General features: G+C 40.0%; 2 protein-coding genes and 1 long non-coding RNA gene across 8 annotated transcripts; 1 reads left to right on the top strand and 2 right to left on the bottom strand.

Annotated features, from left to right (window-relative positions):
- Positions 1-175: 175 nt before the first annotated feature.
- On the bottom strand, positions 176-8,817 carry ttl (tubulin tyrosine ligase). 2 transcript variants are annotated; one of them, XM_049008738.1, is made up of 8 exons: positions 8,103-8,817; positions 7,400-7,478; positions 6,549-6,781; positions 6,297-6,432; positions 4,754-5,023; positions 4,055-4,198; positions 3,731-3,910; positions 176-471 (listed from the first exon to the last, which is right to left on the bottom strand). In XM_049008738.1, the coding sequence occupies exons 1-8, from the start codon at positions 8,269-8,271 to the stop codon at positions 417-419; spliced, it is 1,266 nt and encodes a 421-aa protein (XP_048864695.1). In that variant the 5' UTR covers positions 8,272-8,817; the 3' UTR covers positions 176-416. The 2 variants fall into 2 exon arrangements, with proteins under 2 accessions (XP_048864695.1, XP_048864697.1); XM_049008740.1 differs by having other exon boundaries at positions 176-2,057.
- Positions 8,818-9,402: 585 nt separating this feature from the next.
- LOC125739076 (uncharacterized) lies at positions 9,403-18,818 on the top strand. Of its 5 annotated transcripts, none has more exons than XM_049008806.1 (8): positions 9,403-9,524; positions 9,959-10,163; positions 11,191-11,374; positions 12,589-15,840; positions 16,206-16,385; positions 16,664-16,836; positions 17,878-17,995; positions 18,453-18,818. In XM_049008806.1, the coding sequence occupies exons 2-8, from the start codon at positions 9,961-9,963 to the stop codon at positions 18,648-18,650; spliced, it is 4,308 nt and encodes a 1,435-aa protein (XP_048864763.1). In that variant the 5' UTR covers positions 9,403-9,524; positions 9,959-9,960; the 3' UTR covers positions 18,651-18,818. The 5 variants fall into 5 exon arrangements, with proteins under 5 accessions (XP_048864763.1, XP_048864764.1, XP_048864767.1 ...); XM_049008807.1 differs by having other exon boundaries at positions 16,274-16,390; XM_049008810.1 differs by lacking the exon at positions 12,589-15,840.
- LOC125739078 (uncharacterized) lies at positions 10,060-12,689 on the bottom strand. The gene is made up of 3 exons (XR_007397044.1): positions 12,581-12,689; positions 11,136-11,194; positions 10,060-10,170 (listed from the first exon to the last, which is right to left on the bottom strand). It is a non-coding gene; the product is annotated as an uncharacterized LOC125739078 (long non-coding RNA).
- Positions 18,819-19,421: the final 603 nt, after the last annotated feature.

A 19,421-nucleotide genomic window follows, 5' to 3' on the forward strand; every position in this document is an offset into this window, starting at 1 on the left:
GACCACACTTACTGATATTGTATTTATTGAAATATGAGCATTTACCTTTAAATTGCTGCTTGTACATCATGTACAAGGATTAAATCATTTTTTTAAATGAATAATTTTCAGCCAACCATTGAAATCAGTGGTGACCAAAAACTCGCATAAAAATAGATGAGATTAAATAATGACATAAATCATGTGACAGTTTATTTTTCAATATAATTTCCTCAGTACAGACACAGTCAGTTTTACATGCAAGAATAACCCAAACGAGAATAACTGAGAGCCAATGTTCAGGTGACAAACACACCACATGTTGGACAGGGAACAAGGAATAGTGTTAGGAAAAACCAACTTCCAGAATTAATTGCAAAGGCATTTACTCCTTTTTTGCCACATTCCTTGGTAAATAGCTACAGGGGAAAGTTCTTTCAGACAGCCATGTAGATCCATGTTTGTGCGGTGGGCAATGTCAAAGAGAGGCAGCTGAAAAACAAAAAGATTCGTCTTCTGTTCTGCTAATTACTTCTGTAACTACTGAACAGTGCTATACGTGACACTTGTGAAATACATCTGTTCTACAAACCCCCCCATGTTCTGTTGCAGCAGGTTCTACACCGACAGATCCATCATTATATATGATGCTACACAGACCAGATACAGAGTAGCCTTTGGTCAGGAACAGGATTGCTTTTAGAAATGCACTAAAACGTTGAGGTAGGGGTTTGGGTTAAACAGTTACAGAAGGCAAAATACCGAAACAGCAGTGAAACAAGTTGGCAAGGTAAATGATACAAAACAGTAATAAGACCACCTTATTTTAAGTAAAACATCAGGTTGACAGTTACAAAAATACAAAAAGGATAACCATAAATGCTTGACTTAAAATGCCATGCCATGACTTTTAAAAATGTGTGTTTATAATATTAATCTCCAAACTCACAAGAGGTTGTACATTCTTTTAAGGCACCTCTTCATGGGATAACAATTTCCCCTCAATAAACAGGAGAACATAGTCATTTGGAGGAGACCAGTATAAATAAATATGCATCCAATAAAGTGTATGTACAAAAAAAATGAATAAACATCCCTTCCGGCTGGTTTCTATCCACTGCTATACATTCAGATCACACTCTCCCCACACCGTTCATGCATTTGACGTTAGGAATCGCTTTTTAAACTTGCAAAAGAGTCAACTTTTTCCTCAACACATTCGTCTTTTACGTAACTGCAATCACCCTAGGCACAAATTATCCCTTCATTTTGAGCACTAAAGAAACACGGAAACGTGTTCTTTGCAACATTGACAATTTACATTTGACAATAAGTAAAAAAAAAAGCAAACATTCCTCAACATAAGCCTTCATATTAAAATGCATATAAGGTTTAAAAAAAAAAAAAAAAAAAAGTGTCATATGACAAAAAAAAAGACCAATTATTACTTCAGATTTCTCAAGACCCGATGCCATTTCCCATTTACTACAAGCGGAGTTGAATGGAATTGTGTCAGATCAACGTCATATCTATTGTTATTTATCAGTTTGTTTACTATTAGGTTAAGAAAACGATAAGATAATGCAGAAATAGACATCTGAATCTTACAGTGACAGACGAGAGTTAACTCAGGCTGTTGATTTTTTGCTAAGGTGGGTCAAAAAGAACATTTTTATTTGTTTTAATGAGATTACCAAAATTCATTTAGGACTACAAGGAACACTTTTGTTGTGGAGAGTTTTCACATCATTAGAAAGTTAATGTTTTGGCAATTAAACTTAAAAATATTAATATGGGAATGAGATTAAAAGGATAACATCATGCCACTGCTCGGTGAAGGATAGCAAAGTTTCTGTTGTTAAATAACCCCATAAAGATGATGACTAATGTAAGATTTTTTCATGCTTTGCAGCAATCATGCAGTGCATGTGATAAATGTAAGATTCTTCCAAAAGATACTCAGATGTCATGCTGAAGTTTCTCATTCTGAGGGCTTTTTGTATGGATGATACAGGCTGAACTCATAAGACCCTTTGTTGAGAAGTGTTCATCCTCTTAGAGTCTTCATAGCACATTGTCTGCACAAGCAAAGCATTCTGGGTAGTGAATGATGTGAACCATCAACATTAGGTAGAAACAGCATGGAACCATGGATCTCACAACTGAAACTTTCTGCCATTTTAAACCTGACAATGTTTTCTGATCAATGCGTTCATGACAAAAACTTGCGTGTTTTTCTTTGCAAAAAAAAAAAAAACTCAGTTTTATAATCTCCTGACTTATGATCTTATTCTGATGACCTGCGTAACTACTATCCTGTTTAATGTACGTCACAACAAGGTATCTATGGTGTAAGGATGAAGCTAAATCTGCAAGAAATGCCTCTTCGATAAGCAAGATTTTTTTTTCTGAAAATTGATAAGAACATAGGTCTCAGACAGCTATTTAGGAAGAAATCTCATTCATGAACCGAGTTTGTGGGTTTGTTCCATTCCAACAAAAAATATAGCAGATGCTGAAGATGTCATGCAATTTGGATTTTTTTTTTTTTTTTAATTCCTAGTTCTGGATGTGAATGCATCGTTTTGAAACATGTTGAACTGATTTAGATACGGACATGAGGAATATACTGTCCGAAAACTTATGGGATCTATCCGCAAACCCATGAAGACTCTACAGTATGCAGACCGTAACTAACTTAAAAATAACATATATAAAATACTACAAACTGTCATAACAGCAAAGGAAATGGTGTGATGATGGCTTTGTCCTGGCTGAACCAGCTCAACCAAGTCAACGACTATTCAAACTATTCGGATAAAGGACAGTTAACTTTAAGGATGAAGAGGATACTATGATATTTCTCAGAAGTCAGGACTTCTGAATCAATAGTGTAGTGCAGATATGAGACATAAAAGCTCATCAGTTCTGAAACACGTTGATGCTGAATATAGTGACAAACTTTAGGGAAATCAACAGTGGTCGTCTTCATGGCTGGGCAAGGACATGTAAGGCACTAAAGTCATAGTAACTGAATGATATGGATATGCATCCTCTTCATTTACCAAACTCTGCACTTCCTGTACTGTCCTTGGCAGTACTAACGGCAGCAAGCTGCCATCCTCCGGTGAAAAATGGCTCCAGAGTGCTTCTCAACACTCTGCTCTGAATTGTTTAACTCTCCAAACGACTGGTGGCCAGTCAAGCTCTAAGACGACCAAAGGGCCGATGGATTTTCAGATTTGTCAACAGAAGTCATTACTTCGACAGAAACTTACATCAGATGGACTCTGCGGGTATATAAGCCACTAACTGTTAAATAGCCCAGTAATAAAACATCTGTATCTGCAAAAGCAGACGAGGCTCCTTGCTTTCTAGATATGCGCCAGAATTACTCCACCGAGTGCAAAGAGGCCACAAAACCCACAGGCCAAGGCTGTTTGCTCACAGCCCCCGTACACTCATTAGGCTAAAGATGGATTCCCTCAGTACACCCAAAACAACAAACATTTGGGGACATACAGAAAGGTTCAAGATAAGTACTTGGCTTGCCACAGAGGTGCAGAATTTACGAGCACACTTTTCAGTTTATGGGCCGGTAAGTTAACTGCTCCCATTGCCTGCACAAAACAACGTGATAAGGGGACTGATCTGGCCAGCATCTGTAAAAACTGATGGTGGTGGGGGGGGGGGGGGGGGGGGGGTTAAAGGAAACAAAAGTTCCAAAACACAAGGGAGTTGCCATGCTTACAGTTTGATGAATGGGCCGTGGTGACTGGGTGGTCTGGATTTTGGGGAGGAGCATGATGAGGATGAGGAAGATAAGGAAGAGGAGGTGGAAGAGGAGGCTGAGGAATCGCTACTGTTCAAGGTGAAGACACTAGAAATGGCCATGTCCACGATGCCATGACACAGTTCCGAATACAGTTTCCTGGAAGATAAGAGAAACCATTTACACAATCACCTAATTTATAGTCAACAAAGATCTGCATGTACAGAAAAATGTACCACATGGCCTGATGGAGAGGTATGTTCACCGGTCATTCATAAAGTATTAATGAGAACAACAACTTACTGTGCACAGGCAGGAGCTCCATTAATTTCAATAAGCCAGACCTTCAGATTTTCATCTACCATGAAGTCAAACCCAAAGAGCTGGAAACTCTGGTAAGAGAGATGCTTGGTGCTGATAGCTGGCTCAATGGAAACTAGGCAGCTTCTGTATGAATAATACATTGTTTAATTAGGAAAATGTCCGTTTCCAACATAAAAATAGACATCAGTTTCCATCTATGTCAGAATTGTGAGACAAATGCTTAATTTTGCTTACATTTCCATCAAAAATAATTTACCCATTAACTCCCTCTTGTCCTGCAAGTCTTATATTTCATTTCCTTCCCATTCAGTAAAGCTATTTGTGCGAAATCTGAACTTTTACCAGTATGAAACCGATAATGCATCACTTCCCGCTCACTCCAAATCATATTCAAGACACAGTTAACAAAATCAAATTGTACATAAAATGGATGACAAGGAAGTTCTCTTAGATGCAGCCAAACCCAAGAATCAGCCACTCTATGGGGGTCATCTGAATAATGTAAGCACAGAGTGGTTGCAACTTGCCACTTCAAACATGCACACACTTTCTTTGCATAAATTCTGTTTTTTTCTCATTTTCCTTTAAGGATTCCTTGATGTCTGTTTTTCTGAATTCCCAATATTTATGGAAACTCTGCCCGCACCACTCAAGCACCAAACAAATGAAATGAGGTACCTTATGATCTGTTTGATCTGAGGTAAGATGGTCGTCTCCAGGGAGACATTGTGTGTGTTCAGCAGATACTGACGAAACTCATCAAAGAACATTTCATTCCCCTCCTCGTATCGGCCGTAATTCTGGGAGTGTTCCTTCTGGATGCAGTGGTTCGTCAGGTGACTCGTCTTGTCCTCAAAGTCCGAGCTGTTGTAAGGCTCTGAAGAAGTACGTAGTACACCCTCCCTGTACAGGTAGATGTTGTACTGGTGATCCACTAAAACCCAGCTCCTGCAAAGAACAACACAGCTGATTAAGAGGAGTTATTCCCTTCACTCTCTAAGATTTCTGTGGAGACAAAATAAATACCACATTTCTGGGAGCTCAAAACTAGGCTTGTGCTCTCACTGGAGGTTAGGTGCACATGCGTACATTTCTCTGTAGACTCCAAAGTTTCTATCAGTTGTCCTCCACCTCCATCGATTCCTCAGTCTTTCCTATTTCTGAGCATCCATTCCCACACGGTTACTCAGATGGCTGCAATGGTCTTCAATAACGCAGATCCAAAACATTACTGGTTTAGAGCTCAGTTTTCTACGTTACACATCCGGTCGCAACCAGAAAAGAGAGGCCTAAAGACCCAGTGGAAGGAGCTTAGACACAAGTCTTACAAGGAATCTGTTGTCTAGGGGCAGTGGTGGCCCAATGGTTAGGGAAGCACACTTGCGCTCGAAAGGTTGCTGGTTTGAATCTCTAACCAGCAAGGTACCACTGAGATACCCTGAGCAAGGTCCTGCCCCCAAGCGCTGCTGAATTAACAGCCCCCTTACTATGTCACATATGGGTTAAATGCAAAATACATTTCATTGTTGTGCACTGTGATGCGTCAGTAATGACAATACTTCACTTGGACATAACCAGTTTCACACAAAATTATAATAAATCAATGTGAATCCCTGAGTTTGACCTTCAGAAAGAACAGCTAAAGGATGAAGAACACCACGTGTGGGACTTTGGTTAAAACGTCACCTCTCGTACTCTTACAGGCCACACACACAGGGTGAATCAGCATTTTCCTTCTGTTATTATGTGACACCATTAGGGACGCCAATACATTACATGATCTAAAAAGGGAGTCAGCAGTGAAACAGTACGGAGACGTAACTCAGTGTCCTAGTCAGGCTTCAGTTCAACAGTCCATTCTATCCCTTCCAGTCCCCTAGACGTGAAAGACATCATGGTTAAATAGTATTGGTACTTATGGTGCGTGCAGTGTGAAGGTGTGAAAGTGACTGATCTCATCCTAACCATGTAAAGAATTGCATGTGCATAACGTGCGACGTTGGTATTAATATCGCACATCATCCCACCCGCACATCATCCCACACTACAGCCATTTTCCAAATTTGATATAAAATACCCAGCCACACCTTTGTGATGTCATTCAGTGGCGGAACCAGTTTTTACGCCAGTGGAAACGCAACACAAAAAAGTACTGTATCTTTGCGACTATTCTTAAGTACCAAAAGTACAGTACCCACGACTTGGGGGTGATTTCTCTCACCTGATATCAAATTTGCGGTTGCCAGGCTGCAACAAAAGAGGATTCTCCAGATACTTCTGAATGACATGAACCTGGCCTTGGTTATCTATGAATTCCAGCAACTGACTGGCATCCGATGATATTAAAATTCCAGCACCTGAAACAGGAAACAAAATAACTCAGACTTAATGCCAATGCATTATTTACAACAGTGCTGCACAACTAAATTAGGCTATGCGGACTTCAAACTGCGGCATCCGGTGCTGCTCTCACCCTTGGCTCCAGCTGATGATTTAGCAATCCACACTGTCCCTTCTCCATTCATCTTCTTCAGGTGGTAGGAGGCCAGGAAGACCTCGCGTTCATCAGTCTTAGGGTTGTTCTTCAAGTGGCTCATTCCATTTTTGGCTGGGGCCACGGGGGTGTTGAGGTTAGTGGGATAAATAATGTAAGACTCAGGGAACCAGTTGCAGTTGTCAGAGAGCTCAGGACTGGTCTTGATTAACCTGTGTAAGGAAGATTTTGTAATATGTAACTAGACAAGCAACAATTTATTAACTACATTTCCATGCAAGTATGACATAAGAGGAGCGATGGATAAAAGTTTATTTTAAAAATAACTTTGCTGCATTACGGACAAAATTAAGGTCCAGTGCAAAGATGGATTTAATCCACAAATACATGAATTACCTCTGATGCCACATAAATGGAATATACATTAAAAAGTCCAAATTCTTGTCATTGCACTGTGTCAGAAGTCAGAATGAAGTCATTAAATCATATATCTTTAAATCCATAATTCTGAAATTTTCCTAAATGTACAGTACATTTTCTTTAAAAGATTTTTGGGACATTATGGTAAGCGGCAGCATAAAAATCTAAGTATTACATCTAACACTGGACTAAAGTGATAAGACATGCTGTTCTTTGCAGACTGCAGTGCTAAATGAATTAACCTGCATTGAGCCTTGGTGGTCCCACCCCAGATCATCATGTCAACAGTACTCCAGTATTGCAACTGGCAGGAAGTTCTGACACAAAACAGATTCCTTATTTACTTATTTAAAGCTAGCACACATAAGGTGACAAAAAAATGGATGCCTTCCTAAACCTACAGTACATACTTGACTAAAGATGCTTTACGGCACAGCTTGTCAGCACCCCGGTAATAATTCACTAGCTGCACCAGTCCTGGCTCGTGCCCTGCAGAGGACAAGTTAGATATATTAATACGTTATAACAGTAAATGTGCAACCCGGGGAAAAAAAGGATTTATGGCAATAACAGCTCCAACATGTTCTCTCCATAGAACAGTAAACGAATATGATTGTTTTCACTCGTCTTAAAATTACTGGATAAGAACGTGAGGTCATATGGGGTCAAGAATGCAAAGGATGCGTTAAACATGCAAACGTAATTCGGTAACAGCGATGCAAAATGAATTCAATACCACACGTGAATGAAAGATACGGCATATTAGTACTGTATAGTTTCTTACACCACAATCAGCCAGACAACCAGCGAAAAGATTGTGCATCACTTTATCAACAAGTAAGAAGACAAAATACGGTAGGCCATGCAACGGGCTCCTTGGATGCCGGCAAATCAAATGGATTAAACACCCTGCGACATCATTACCATAATTCAACAAGAATTAAAGACCGCTTCGTTAGGAAGCAAATATACTTGAAACACTAAGCTGTATTCTTCTTATTTTAAATAACTGTTTATGCAGCCGTCTATGCTCAAAAATCGGCACACGGATACATTATTTCCTAAGCAGATAATATATACACGTATGTGTTAAAAAGGTATTAAACATGTCACCCAATCTTCCAAATGGTAGTCTGTTCCTTTCCCCCAGCATCAAGTTAAAACGAGGATTGTCTTTCTTGAGCCTCTTCCATTGTCCAGTAGAAATGAGAATTTTGGAAACTTCAGCATAGACACTGCTGTTCTCATCTCTGGTGACAAATGTATACAATGGCATACTCATCCTGCCTGAGAATAACGGGCAAATTCCACCGTTAACCTTAACCAAAATCTAAATCTTAACACCTAGCTCTCGGTCTCTTACCCAAGTGCCTCTGGCATGACTCATTCATAATAGAATAAATATAGTTTGCTATGCACAGAACATTATTATTTATCTAGCAAGCTGAATTAGAAAAAACATTCTCTACAATCGCGTTATACCAAAGAACTATTTTTAAAACTAAAGAGCAATATTTAATATCCATATAGATGTCCCGACAAGATATGGGTGTGACTGTCCTAATTCCATGATAGCGAGAGGCTCCGTTTCTACACAGCTAGGTTAGCTTTCGTGCTGGATACCATACATTGTAAAGTCACGAAGAAACCGATAATTACAAGCCGAATTTTAACAATTGTTCTTAAGGAATGCGAAAAAAAATTCCAAGTTGTATCTTGCAGGACATATATATGCCAGAGCATGCTACGCTACAAGGTCCTTATTAAACCACAGCCCTCTTTTATTCACATCCAGCTAGGATATTACAGCTGTCATGCTCCGGAGTCACATGGGTCAGCTTTGCGCAAGTCAGTGACGCAGTGAATTCTGGTACTTATAGTTCAATTACTTTTTATGTATATGTACAAATAACTGATTTAGAAGAAATAATAAGTGAGTACTTTGCATAATTTTTAAAATCATATTCGATTGCTGAAGTTAGAGAAAAATTGTTGAATGTAAACTACATTTGTCGCTATTTTAAGAGCGTCAAATGTACTATACTACAACTTCCAGAGGGCATTGCTTTCCATTTAATGAAACGAAGTTAAGGAATAGATTTTGGGATTTAACGTTACTTTATTTGGACTTGGTTGCACTGTTAGATTCTTCTGTTAAATAATAAGATCGAATTAACAACATTAGCATTATGTACTGCTTTCTACTGTCAAATTAATTAAAATGATGTTTATTATATTGGTGGAAACGGAATAACGTGCATCAGTATATCAAAGTATTTCTCATCTTCCGTCCAGTAAAATGAATTGATTGGTAAATGATGTTATTCATTTGATGTGGGTTTGCATGCAAAAGGATACTTTTTGTCTCCTGTTTTTGCACCTATGATGTCATTGTTTGAGTCAGCTGATACTCGTTGCTATGGGATGTTAACGTCAGAGCAGTTCTTTGCTCTGTAACCAGATGAAATTACTTAGCACTCTGAGGGAAGTTACAGCAACTAATAAGCCTCATCTACAAGCCCATAGACCTGCCAGGTAATGAAAATAAGTAATGATTTTATTTTGGAAATTTTTACATTGCAAATGTAACTAGTCCATGCAAACTGTAACATAAGGGCTCAGCTTTGTGTAATGCATTATTCAAGCAGGAAATAGTATTAAGGATTACTATTCTTAATACATTTTTCGTCTGTTATTCAGTTTTGACTATACTGTTCTAAGTTTAATTTAAATAGCCACTATGACATTATCATAGAAAGCTTACCAAACCCAGGCAGATGCAAAATAAACTTATGAAAAATACTTTAGGCAGGGTTAAAAATGGGCAAAAGGGGGGGGGGGGGTGAACGTCATTTGGGCTTTTTATGACTAGTCTAAAAATTCCTATTATAACAATAATTTAGTAATTCTCAAAGGAATGTACACCTCTGGTTGCTGCTGATTAATAACCTCTAACGTCATTCTAACAGGCATGGCATTCATTTTGAAATACAACACACCCGGTCTGATCAAAATGAAGTCTGTTGAGAGAGTGGTATCACCCATTGCAACACACCTTTACTACCTGATCCTGATATGTGAGAGTGGAGAAAGTTCAGAGAGCTTCACTGGACTGGAGGGGGCAGCAAAGGAAGTGGTGGATGCTACCGAGACCATGGCTGCAGTGGCCTCCAGGTGAACACTGAATTCAGTGACAGAAAGATAACACATTATACCACAGCTTGGGTAAATACTACTTTCTTGCTGGTCCAGAGATCTCACATGGGTGTCGGTTATTTTCATGCAACTGCACAGGTAGTTCCGGCAGCCTATTAACAGTTCAATATTAATGTGTTTTAATGTTTTATTAAACACGTAAATATAAAAGCCTGTGTGACTTTTTACTCATAAATTAGCAGTCATTCTTATCAGCATAATTTCCCAATGTTTTTTAACTGTCTTTTTGACAGTTTCAAGCTGACTTAACAGACTTGCTACTTCCAGTGAGCAGCCCGACCACATGTTCTATCACTATAGGGACTAAATCTTAAAGAGCACTTTGGAACATTATTGAATTTTCTCCTAAAAATTTAACTGTGACTAGTTTTATTTTATTTTTTGTTTAATTTTTTTGTTTGTTACCCTCTCTTCTGCTGTAAGTTACTTTGGATAAAAACGTCAGATATATGACTGAAATGTAATTAACAGAGTTGGGTAATTCAGGTCCAGAGAGTAAAAGTCCAGACCAAGATTTTATTTCAACCAACCAGTTGAGCATAAAGAGTCACAGTTACAGGGTATTCAACTGGTTGGTTGAAAAAAATCCCGGCCTGAATTTTTACTCTGGATCTGAATTACGCACTTCTGGTAATGAATTTATATTGTATTAATAATACTTAATCAGGTTTTGCTTCTTATATATTCTTTATGGCTAGAATAGGATCATCGCTCTATAAAAATCTGAATGAAGCATGAGACCAAGACATCAAGTATATGAAGAACCCTTTGTCATAAACATCCATTCATTAACCATTTATCCAGTTCAGGGGGACTGGAGTTTATCTCAGTCTATCTCAGTCAACACAGGGTACAAGACAGTGGTACACCCTGAATGTTATTCCATTACATTGCAGTGTGCACACACACAACTCGGAGATGCCAACTTACCACACGGCACCGATATGAAATTCTGACTTGGCAGCTGGCTCTTGTGTGTTCCCAGGTTCCTGGAGGGGTTAGATGATGATACCATGAGGAGCGAGATGGAACCAGCAATGTCAGCTTTATTAGCATCAGGGAAACATGTGCTGCTAGCTGCTCAGAAACTCAGCATTCAGCCCAGTCAAGCTGAGCACAAGGAGGAGTTTGTCATGTCCACCCAGAATGTCTTCCTGGGAGTGGTCAAGGTAATGAAACGAGTTGAGAGTTTGAGAAAAAATTCTCAGGTCACCCTCTCAGATTTCCCTGAAAAGATTCACTGCTGCTCCTATACCAACCTTATGAAGGTATCTATAATGCATTATATATGAGTGTTGAGTATATACGAGTGTTGTAAAAATATATTTATTTTCATAATTTTTCATTAATTTATGAAGGGGTAGTATGTTCCACTTGAATTAAGTTGATGTGATAATCTGAAACTGTGAACTATGTAATGTTTGTATTTTGGTTAAATTTGTACGTCAACTAGATCATGACTGCTCATCCTTTAGAAAGTCATACAGTAACTCCAGAAGGAAGCTCAGCAACCACACAAATTTTTTTTGTCAGATCATCTTCAGATATATAGAAATACATAGTAAAATTCTGAAAATGATGGTGAACTTTCCGCATGGTAAGATGAGGACATGAATAAAGGTAATTCTAAAAATCAAGCACATTTCAAAAAATTATTCTGACACTCCAATAACAGTACTGTAATACTTACGGTTACTGTATACACATAGACTAGCATGTCAAATGACTGCTTTATGTAGTACACCGTGTGAGGTTTGAGTGAGATGCTCTCAAAGAGGGCATCGTTTTGAACTTTCTGTCACAAAATCTCTAAGCTGTACGTGTCATATCAAATGAGCATTGAATGTAGGAGGCTGGACTGAAATGCTGAGTCAGCAACATGCATCAAATAAAAATTTCAGGAGGTTATATTTTCACAACTATTAAAGATATAGACCTACTATTTGGGATTTATCCGTACGTTTGGTATAGGAGCACCTAAGAATTTTTTTTAAAGGAATCTGAGAGGGTGACCTGAGACCCACTGGGTGATTTGATATAGAACAGGGAGGGCCAGTCTTACCTAGAAAGGGCTGCTGTGTGTGCAGGTTTTCGCTGCGTCTCCCTAATTAGATTACTAATTAGAGGACTGATTGGCTGAAGAGTCCTCACACCTGGGTTTGAACAGCTGACCTACAGGTTATCCCAAAAACCCACATACACACCGGCCCTTTGTGGATAAGATTGGCAATCCCTGATATAGAATGACCCAAATGAATATAAAAGTGTATATACTATAATAATATTAATATATACATTTTGTGATATGTATTAGTTTAATAGTAAAAAAAGATGGAGGCTGGCACTTGAACAGATGCACATCAAACTACTTGTACCTTCCAAGGTCCTTCTAGTGGCGGATGATGCCGTCATGAGAAAAGTAGCCGCAGCAGCCAATTCGCTCCTGAGCTGCCTGTCCCATCTGGAAGCGGCCACAAACATTCCAGCTCTGCTGAAAGCTTTTCAAGGTTTTTCAGACGCCTTGCTCCTGTTGAACACATTGGCTATGAAGAGAGCAGACGATCTGTGGGACACCAGACAGCGACATCACGCAATAGGCTCTCTGGAAACCTTAAAGAAATGTGTCCCTATGTTACACACTGCCCTGCATACCAATATCAAGCACCCAAACAGTGAGGAAGCGCAAGCTGCCAAGGCCTACATTCTTGATCAGTTTGCTTCTACTATCACAAATCTTATGTCAACGTTGGAAAGCAACTGCCATGGAAATAGCTCTGTCCCAAATGAAGCCTATACTGCAAAGCTACAAGAACTGTTCAGGATACTGGATATTTCCCCATTCACTCTGTTTAGGGACAGAAACTGTGACAGTCTGTTGTGTGATCTGGTAGCCCTCTATATGGAAGTGGCTAAGGGCTCACGTAACAAGCTTAAGCATGTGGTGGTTAACCTCTGCCAAGATGTGCTTCGGATCTGGCTTGAGATTTCCCAGACAGTACAGCTCTTTGAAACTAATTTTAGAAATAAAGAAAAAATGCAGAATATCATGGACGATAATTATAAAACTCTCAAAGGGCAGTTACAGAGACTTGATCATACCATGATGACAGCTGTTGTGTATCAGGTTTTGGATGTGTTTGTTGCAGAAAAGTTCCCCTTCAATATGTGGGTAAATGCATTAAACCGGCCATTGAACTGCCACAGTAGCAGGATGGACACCCTTAAGCCTCTGATTACTGCCTTTGATTGTCATGCTGATAGGATGTTCCTGATCTCTGGCTTTGTCTCTGGTCTCTCAGTGGATATGAAGGTTGTGGAGAATGTTGTAAACTCTACAGATTGTGTGAAAAGGCTGAAAGGCACCATCATAACTTTCCTAGAGAAGGTGGAAGAGACCTCTGACCATGCTGAATTTGTAGATGCACTCCAAGATCTACACCATCGATGGGTAGAAGAAACCCACTTGCTGTTCGATGTTCTCAGCGATGTTTTTGATGTGAAGGAACTTACAAGCATTATTATCCAAGAGATGGAAAGCAGACATTATGATTGCCAGAAAGCATTTGCAGTCAAATGCCACAGTCAATTCAAAGAGCAGGCCGCCAACCTTGTTGGATACATGAATCTGGTGATTCAATCTATGAAAAGACACATCAACAAGAATGACAACCCAATCTATCGGAATGGGCTCCTGGTCTTGGTTAAGCGAGGGGAATTGTCTATAAGTGAAGTCACGACATCCATAGAGCACATCTTAGAATATGGTTTAGATGTGGAATCATTTGAAATATTTTCTGAGAAGACCATAATAGCAGGCAAGCAATTTCAACATTTAAGCCAAGGGCTGAATGGTCTTCAGCACCCACACCTCCTTAGTCCCTTACGGGAAGAAGTTCGTCAACCACCAGTTCTGTCCGGTTTCCCTACTCCAGATTTTAACAACCCATGTTTGAAAGTTCTGATGCCAATAACCACTGGTGTGGAAAATAAAAATCCACCATTTCAACCTTTTAGAAAGGATTCTGATGAAATGTCTATGGTGTTTGATATAGACAATGACAGTCAGAGTCCAGCCACCAGTGACATGAATCCAGTACAAGTTGTTCAAGACATTCATCTCATGCCACCGCTGCAGGAAATTCTAAATGCAGCCAAAAAGAAAGATTTAACAGCTGTTAACATGGCCAACACTGATGTCCTGGAGCTCTCCAACTGTTACGCTAAGGCTGCGCAAATAGCCGGGGTTCTGATTGACACTGGAGATAGGCTAAAACTAGAAAACCTCAGAGAAGAAATTGTGGCCACGACTCATAAGGTAGTGCGACTAGCTCAGGAGGCAGCCATGGGCTCTTCTGTGAGTGCAGATAGCATCGCCCGAGAAGCCATAGTTTTTTCTGATAGGATCTACAGCATGCGGCAGATTCTGCTTCCTGCCACAGGCACCTGGTACCATGCAATCTGCCTGATATTTCAAGGACAACCAAACAAAACAGTTGCTGATAAGACACAGGAGGTCAATGAGGTGATGCGTGCATGTGCAGATGTTGTTGAACTTGTTACGTCTTCTGACCTTTCTGTGCACGGCAAACATCAGGAATGTGTCGCGGTGCACAAGAAACTAAAGACCACCCAGGCCAATGCTAAACACCTCACTGATCTGGCCACTTTGATGCCTGAGCCTTATAAATTAGAGACTCTAGGTATCCTGTGGGCTCTTTCCATCCAAGCCTTGCTTAACGCAATTGATAAGATGTTAGGGTCCGCAGAGGAGGGAGGGAAAGGTCATTTAACTCTGCAGAAACGCTTGGCAATGTGGTCAGAAAACTCTCTGCGAATACAAGAGGCTTCGGAATTGTCCTCATTGAATTGTAAAAATAAGAACACAATTAAAAACATGAGAGGCCTTCAGCAGGAGGTGAAAAGTTTGACTGAGGCCTACCTTCAAGCAGCTGATAACCTTGGCAGTGTGTCCTGCACTGACATCCACCAGCTTGCCAGGACTGAGTGCTTGCAAAGACAGCTTCAAGTTAAAATGAATGCTCTATTAAGTCTGGTCAGCACTACAAATAAGGAATACACAGATGCAGTTAAGAGCATTGTCCACCTAGCTCATTTGGCCGCTGCAGATAAAGGAAAAGGTGAAAAGACACAAACAGCACATGTGGATTTTGAGAGATGTGCTGAATCACTGTTGGAAAATGTGAAAGCTGCAGCACAGAAGATTCAAGACAGTCTGCTTTATATCAGAGACCCCAGGGTGCGTAGCAGCCTGAGATTTACTAAAGACCATCTTTCCTCTCAAACGTCAGAAATTGTGAGCAGAGCCAGGAAAATGGCTGAAACCCAGGACCCTTCTGAGGTACTGAGTCTGGAAGTTCAGAAGCAATGCTGGTCAGCAAAAGCTCGCTTCCTCGTGGAAGAAATTAACAAAGTGGAGGGCATTCACCAGGCAACAAAAGACCAAATGAAACAACTTCTGCAGGGTAAACAGCTCTGGGAAATGCCAGTTACATTATCTGAGGTCCAAACAGAGGAAACCAGACCTGTGAAGTGTCCCAGGCAAATAAGCTCTGCATTGAGTGTAAACATGGAAGAAGAGAACAACCTTGCTGCATCTGAGGTGCTTCCCAAAATGGTATGAAAGCATAAATTAATTATGATCAAAAAATGTAACTAATTGTCAATGAATCTGTTAAAATCATTATAATCAAATACGGATTAGATCTTTATGTACAATTATAAGCAGAACTGTACAAAATGAATGGAAATACAGCTGTTGCTTTTCATGTATATGAATGTGGTAGTGACGACCAAATAAAGTTTCATGAACCATTTTCTGTATTTTTCGACCCCACTAGATGGTGCTCTTGGTTTGCTTTGGAGCATAAATTGAGCCCTTTTTTAAATAGAGAGCACCATCTAGTGGTGTCAGAAAATACAGCAAATGGTTCATGAAGCTTCATTTGGCCATCACTAGTGTGTGGATATCAATCCCTCCAGGGCATCAGGAAGCTTGCAGACCTCAGTGTGGCGCCCTCCCTCACCTACACCTCCCTCTTCCTGAAAAGGGAGACAGACAAGTGGGATGGACAGAACAACCACATTGTTCAAGTGACAAAAGACATGGCGGAAAAGATATATCACATGGTCCAGTTCCTGAAGAGAAGAGGTCCCATCCAGGTCAAGTATGACATAAAAGAACAGGGACTCACCACATCATAATGCCATCATGTAATGAGGTCTCTGAACAGATTACAGACTAGTACTGGCAAACCAAAGGAAAGGGATTTAGTGATAGTTCTTAAGGACATGGATGTGTAAAGATTGTACCTTAATTTTGTGTTTCAATTTTGGCTTTATGATTTAGGGGGTAAAATGACACGAAAATGTGGATTGGGATAAAACCAAATATAAAACAGTATTAGGAACCTAACCACAAATAATTTATTTTCTGACAGAGCAAAGAGGCATTTATTTACACTGCCAGAGAGATGATTTCAGGTTGTCAGTCCATCACTCAGTTTGTGAGGGTCATCGCAGAGCACTGCCTGGACAAACGCTGCAAGGATGACCTTCTCTATATTACAGAGCAGATTCTAACTATCACTAACCAGCTTACCATAATCTCCAGGTGAGACCTTGAAGCAAAAGAGGTGCTCTCTGTAAGTTTTTCAGTTCCACTTAAGTCCAAGCCCACCAGTCCACCTGAAGGTGATAAGTACTGAAATTTAGAATGGGAACTGTGTGCATATAATCCTGGTCAGGGTCACAGGGGTTCTGGAGCCTATCCCATACAGCAGTGTCTCCCAACCCAGTCCTAGGGGAACCCTGGACGGTCCACGGTTTTGCTCTCTCCCAGCTTCCAGCCAATCAAGAACACTGAATACCTGGTACAGGTGCTGGGAGCTGAGAGGAAGCAAAAACGTGGACTGTCCGGGGGTTCCCCAAGAACTGGATTGGGAGACACTGCCATACAGCACAGGTCACAAGGCTGGGGTACACCCTCGATCAAGTATCAGTCTTTCGCAGGGAATATACAGACACAGTCACATATTAGGATCACTGTACAGATGATATTCATTTAATTCATTTTTGGATTTGTTTGGAAATCAACAGTTGATTTTCACTTCAAGGAAGTGAGAAAGACTGAAGTCAGTCTAAAAATTCACACTGGATGTGCAGCTCCAGATCTCAATAGTTCTAAATGGCTGCAGCCATTTAGCCTGATCCCAGAGCTCACATTACATACTAAAGATTGAAATGTCAGCAGCTTTCCACAATCAGGTCCACCCCAGACCAGCCTATGGTCCTTTACACTGTTTACCCAAAGTCCCATTCTTCTAAAAACTGATGGCCACACCAAGCACCAGTCACCGTTAACACCAAAACAAAGAAATGTTTCCACAACACTCAATTTGCAGTGTGAAATTACACTGTATAGCTTGATAAATGGTAATGTTCAAGCACTGGATTTTCTACCTTGGATGTACACAGAGGCCTATTTAACCTAATATACTGCATCTACTAAAGATTTGCCCTTAGAAAACACTGGCAGAATAAAGGGTCAGTAAATTTTTTAAATTTACACGTAATGCATGACGAGGGAGAACGAGGCATTTCCTGCCTGGATTAAACAGCAAGCTGAACATTCCTGCTTTATGCTTCTTTCCAGTGTCAACGCAGCAACAGCTAGTTGCAAGTCATCCAATGAGATCCTGGTGAAGAATGCACAGAGCCTGCTCCACGTCATTCTCAGGGGCATCCGGGCCGCTGAGACCGCTTGCATAAAGGTACCTCTAACACCTACCAGCCCACCTTACCTACCACTCAGGTATCGGTAAATACAGTGCTGTCCAGCGCGGGCAGGGACAAGACGAAAGCACATGGTTCCAAACTGTCAACAACATTTAAAATACTGTAGGTTTTTTTACTTTCTCTAATGCCATTTTCAGTACCTTTTAAAAAACTTTATGGGGAGAAAAGGGTCATATTATCAGTTGTGTTCTGAAGTGACCTCTACAGAGATAGATCTTATAATACAGCTTCAAAAATGATCATTTGATTCAAATGTTCAGCACAAGTAGCCAACTGTGCCATCCTACGCCTGCCAAAATTAGCTTCCTAATAATCAGAAAAATCTTGAACCACTGCCATTGTCACTAATACAAATTATACTGCTAGCCTGAAGATTATTGTAGTATGTTGTACCTTTGCACTTTATGTAATGTAGATCTCTTTGCAAACCAGGGCTTAAAGCAACCAGATCCGGACTCAGATGGTGCTGAAGCCGCTGTACTGTGTCTCCAGTGGAGGCGGAACCTACTGACTCACCGGGCCCAGCAGAACTCCTGCCTGGAGACGGATGAGCTGGGCCTCCGTAAAACGTCACAGTACCTGCCAGGCCCCAGCCTAGCCGCCCACCCTTTACATGAAGGAAGCCTTTAAATGACGAAGCCTGATGCTTACCACTATGACCCTGTCAGTCACTGTATTTAAACGTGTGTTGATAACAGCATAGGGAAGTGACTATCACTTCCAGTTGAAATTTACCTTCCACAAGGATCATGCTGATCAAAGTATTCTTGCACACTATCTCATCTGCAGACGTCTTTTCTTTTATTTAAGACGGATAAAAAAAAAATCAACATACCATGTCTAGCTAGACCGAGTTTTTCTTTCTAGTCAAATACAGTTGACATCCAATTTAACAACAAAAAGAACCGCCGATGACAAGCATTGCATTTATATTACAAAAGAAGCCATTTACAGTAAAGCCATATTAGATGATAAAAACAAAAATGCCACTAATTTCAGAACAGAAATAGCACCATAAAGCCAAAAAGTACATTTTTTTTATGAAACTCAATTGTTTTATGGTTTTAACATTCGTTATTGTCATGTGTGCAATAAATCCAAATAGAAAAGTTTCAGTACCAGCGGCAAAATATGGGATGGAAAAGTTGTTGGTGGGATATATTTTTTTTCTACTAACGAGTTAAATATTCTTCAGTTATATAAAAGTGGCAGTTTCTATACTAAATTTTTTTTTCCCAGCACACAATAAAAAAAGGTTAAAACCATAATACTGCACTTGTAAGAGTTTACATATCTTTGATGCACAATTACTGACAAAATAATCTTTATTTTACCCATCACATTCACTATATATACCTGTGGTTCGCTAACCATCTCTGGACCCCGATAAACTGCTCTCTG

This window comes from Brienomyrus brachyistius, chromosome 3, assembly GCF_023856365.1.
Source record: "Brienomyrus brachyistius isolate T26 chromosome 3, BBRACH_0.4, whole genome shotgun sequence".
Lineage (NCBI taxonomy): Eukaryota > Metazoa > Chordata > Actinopteri > Osteoglossiformes > Mormyridae > Brienomyrus > Brienomyrus brachyistius.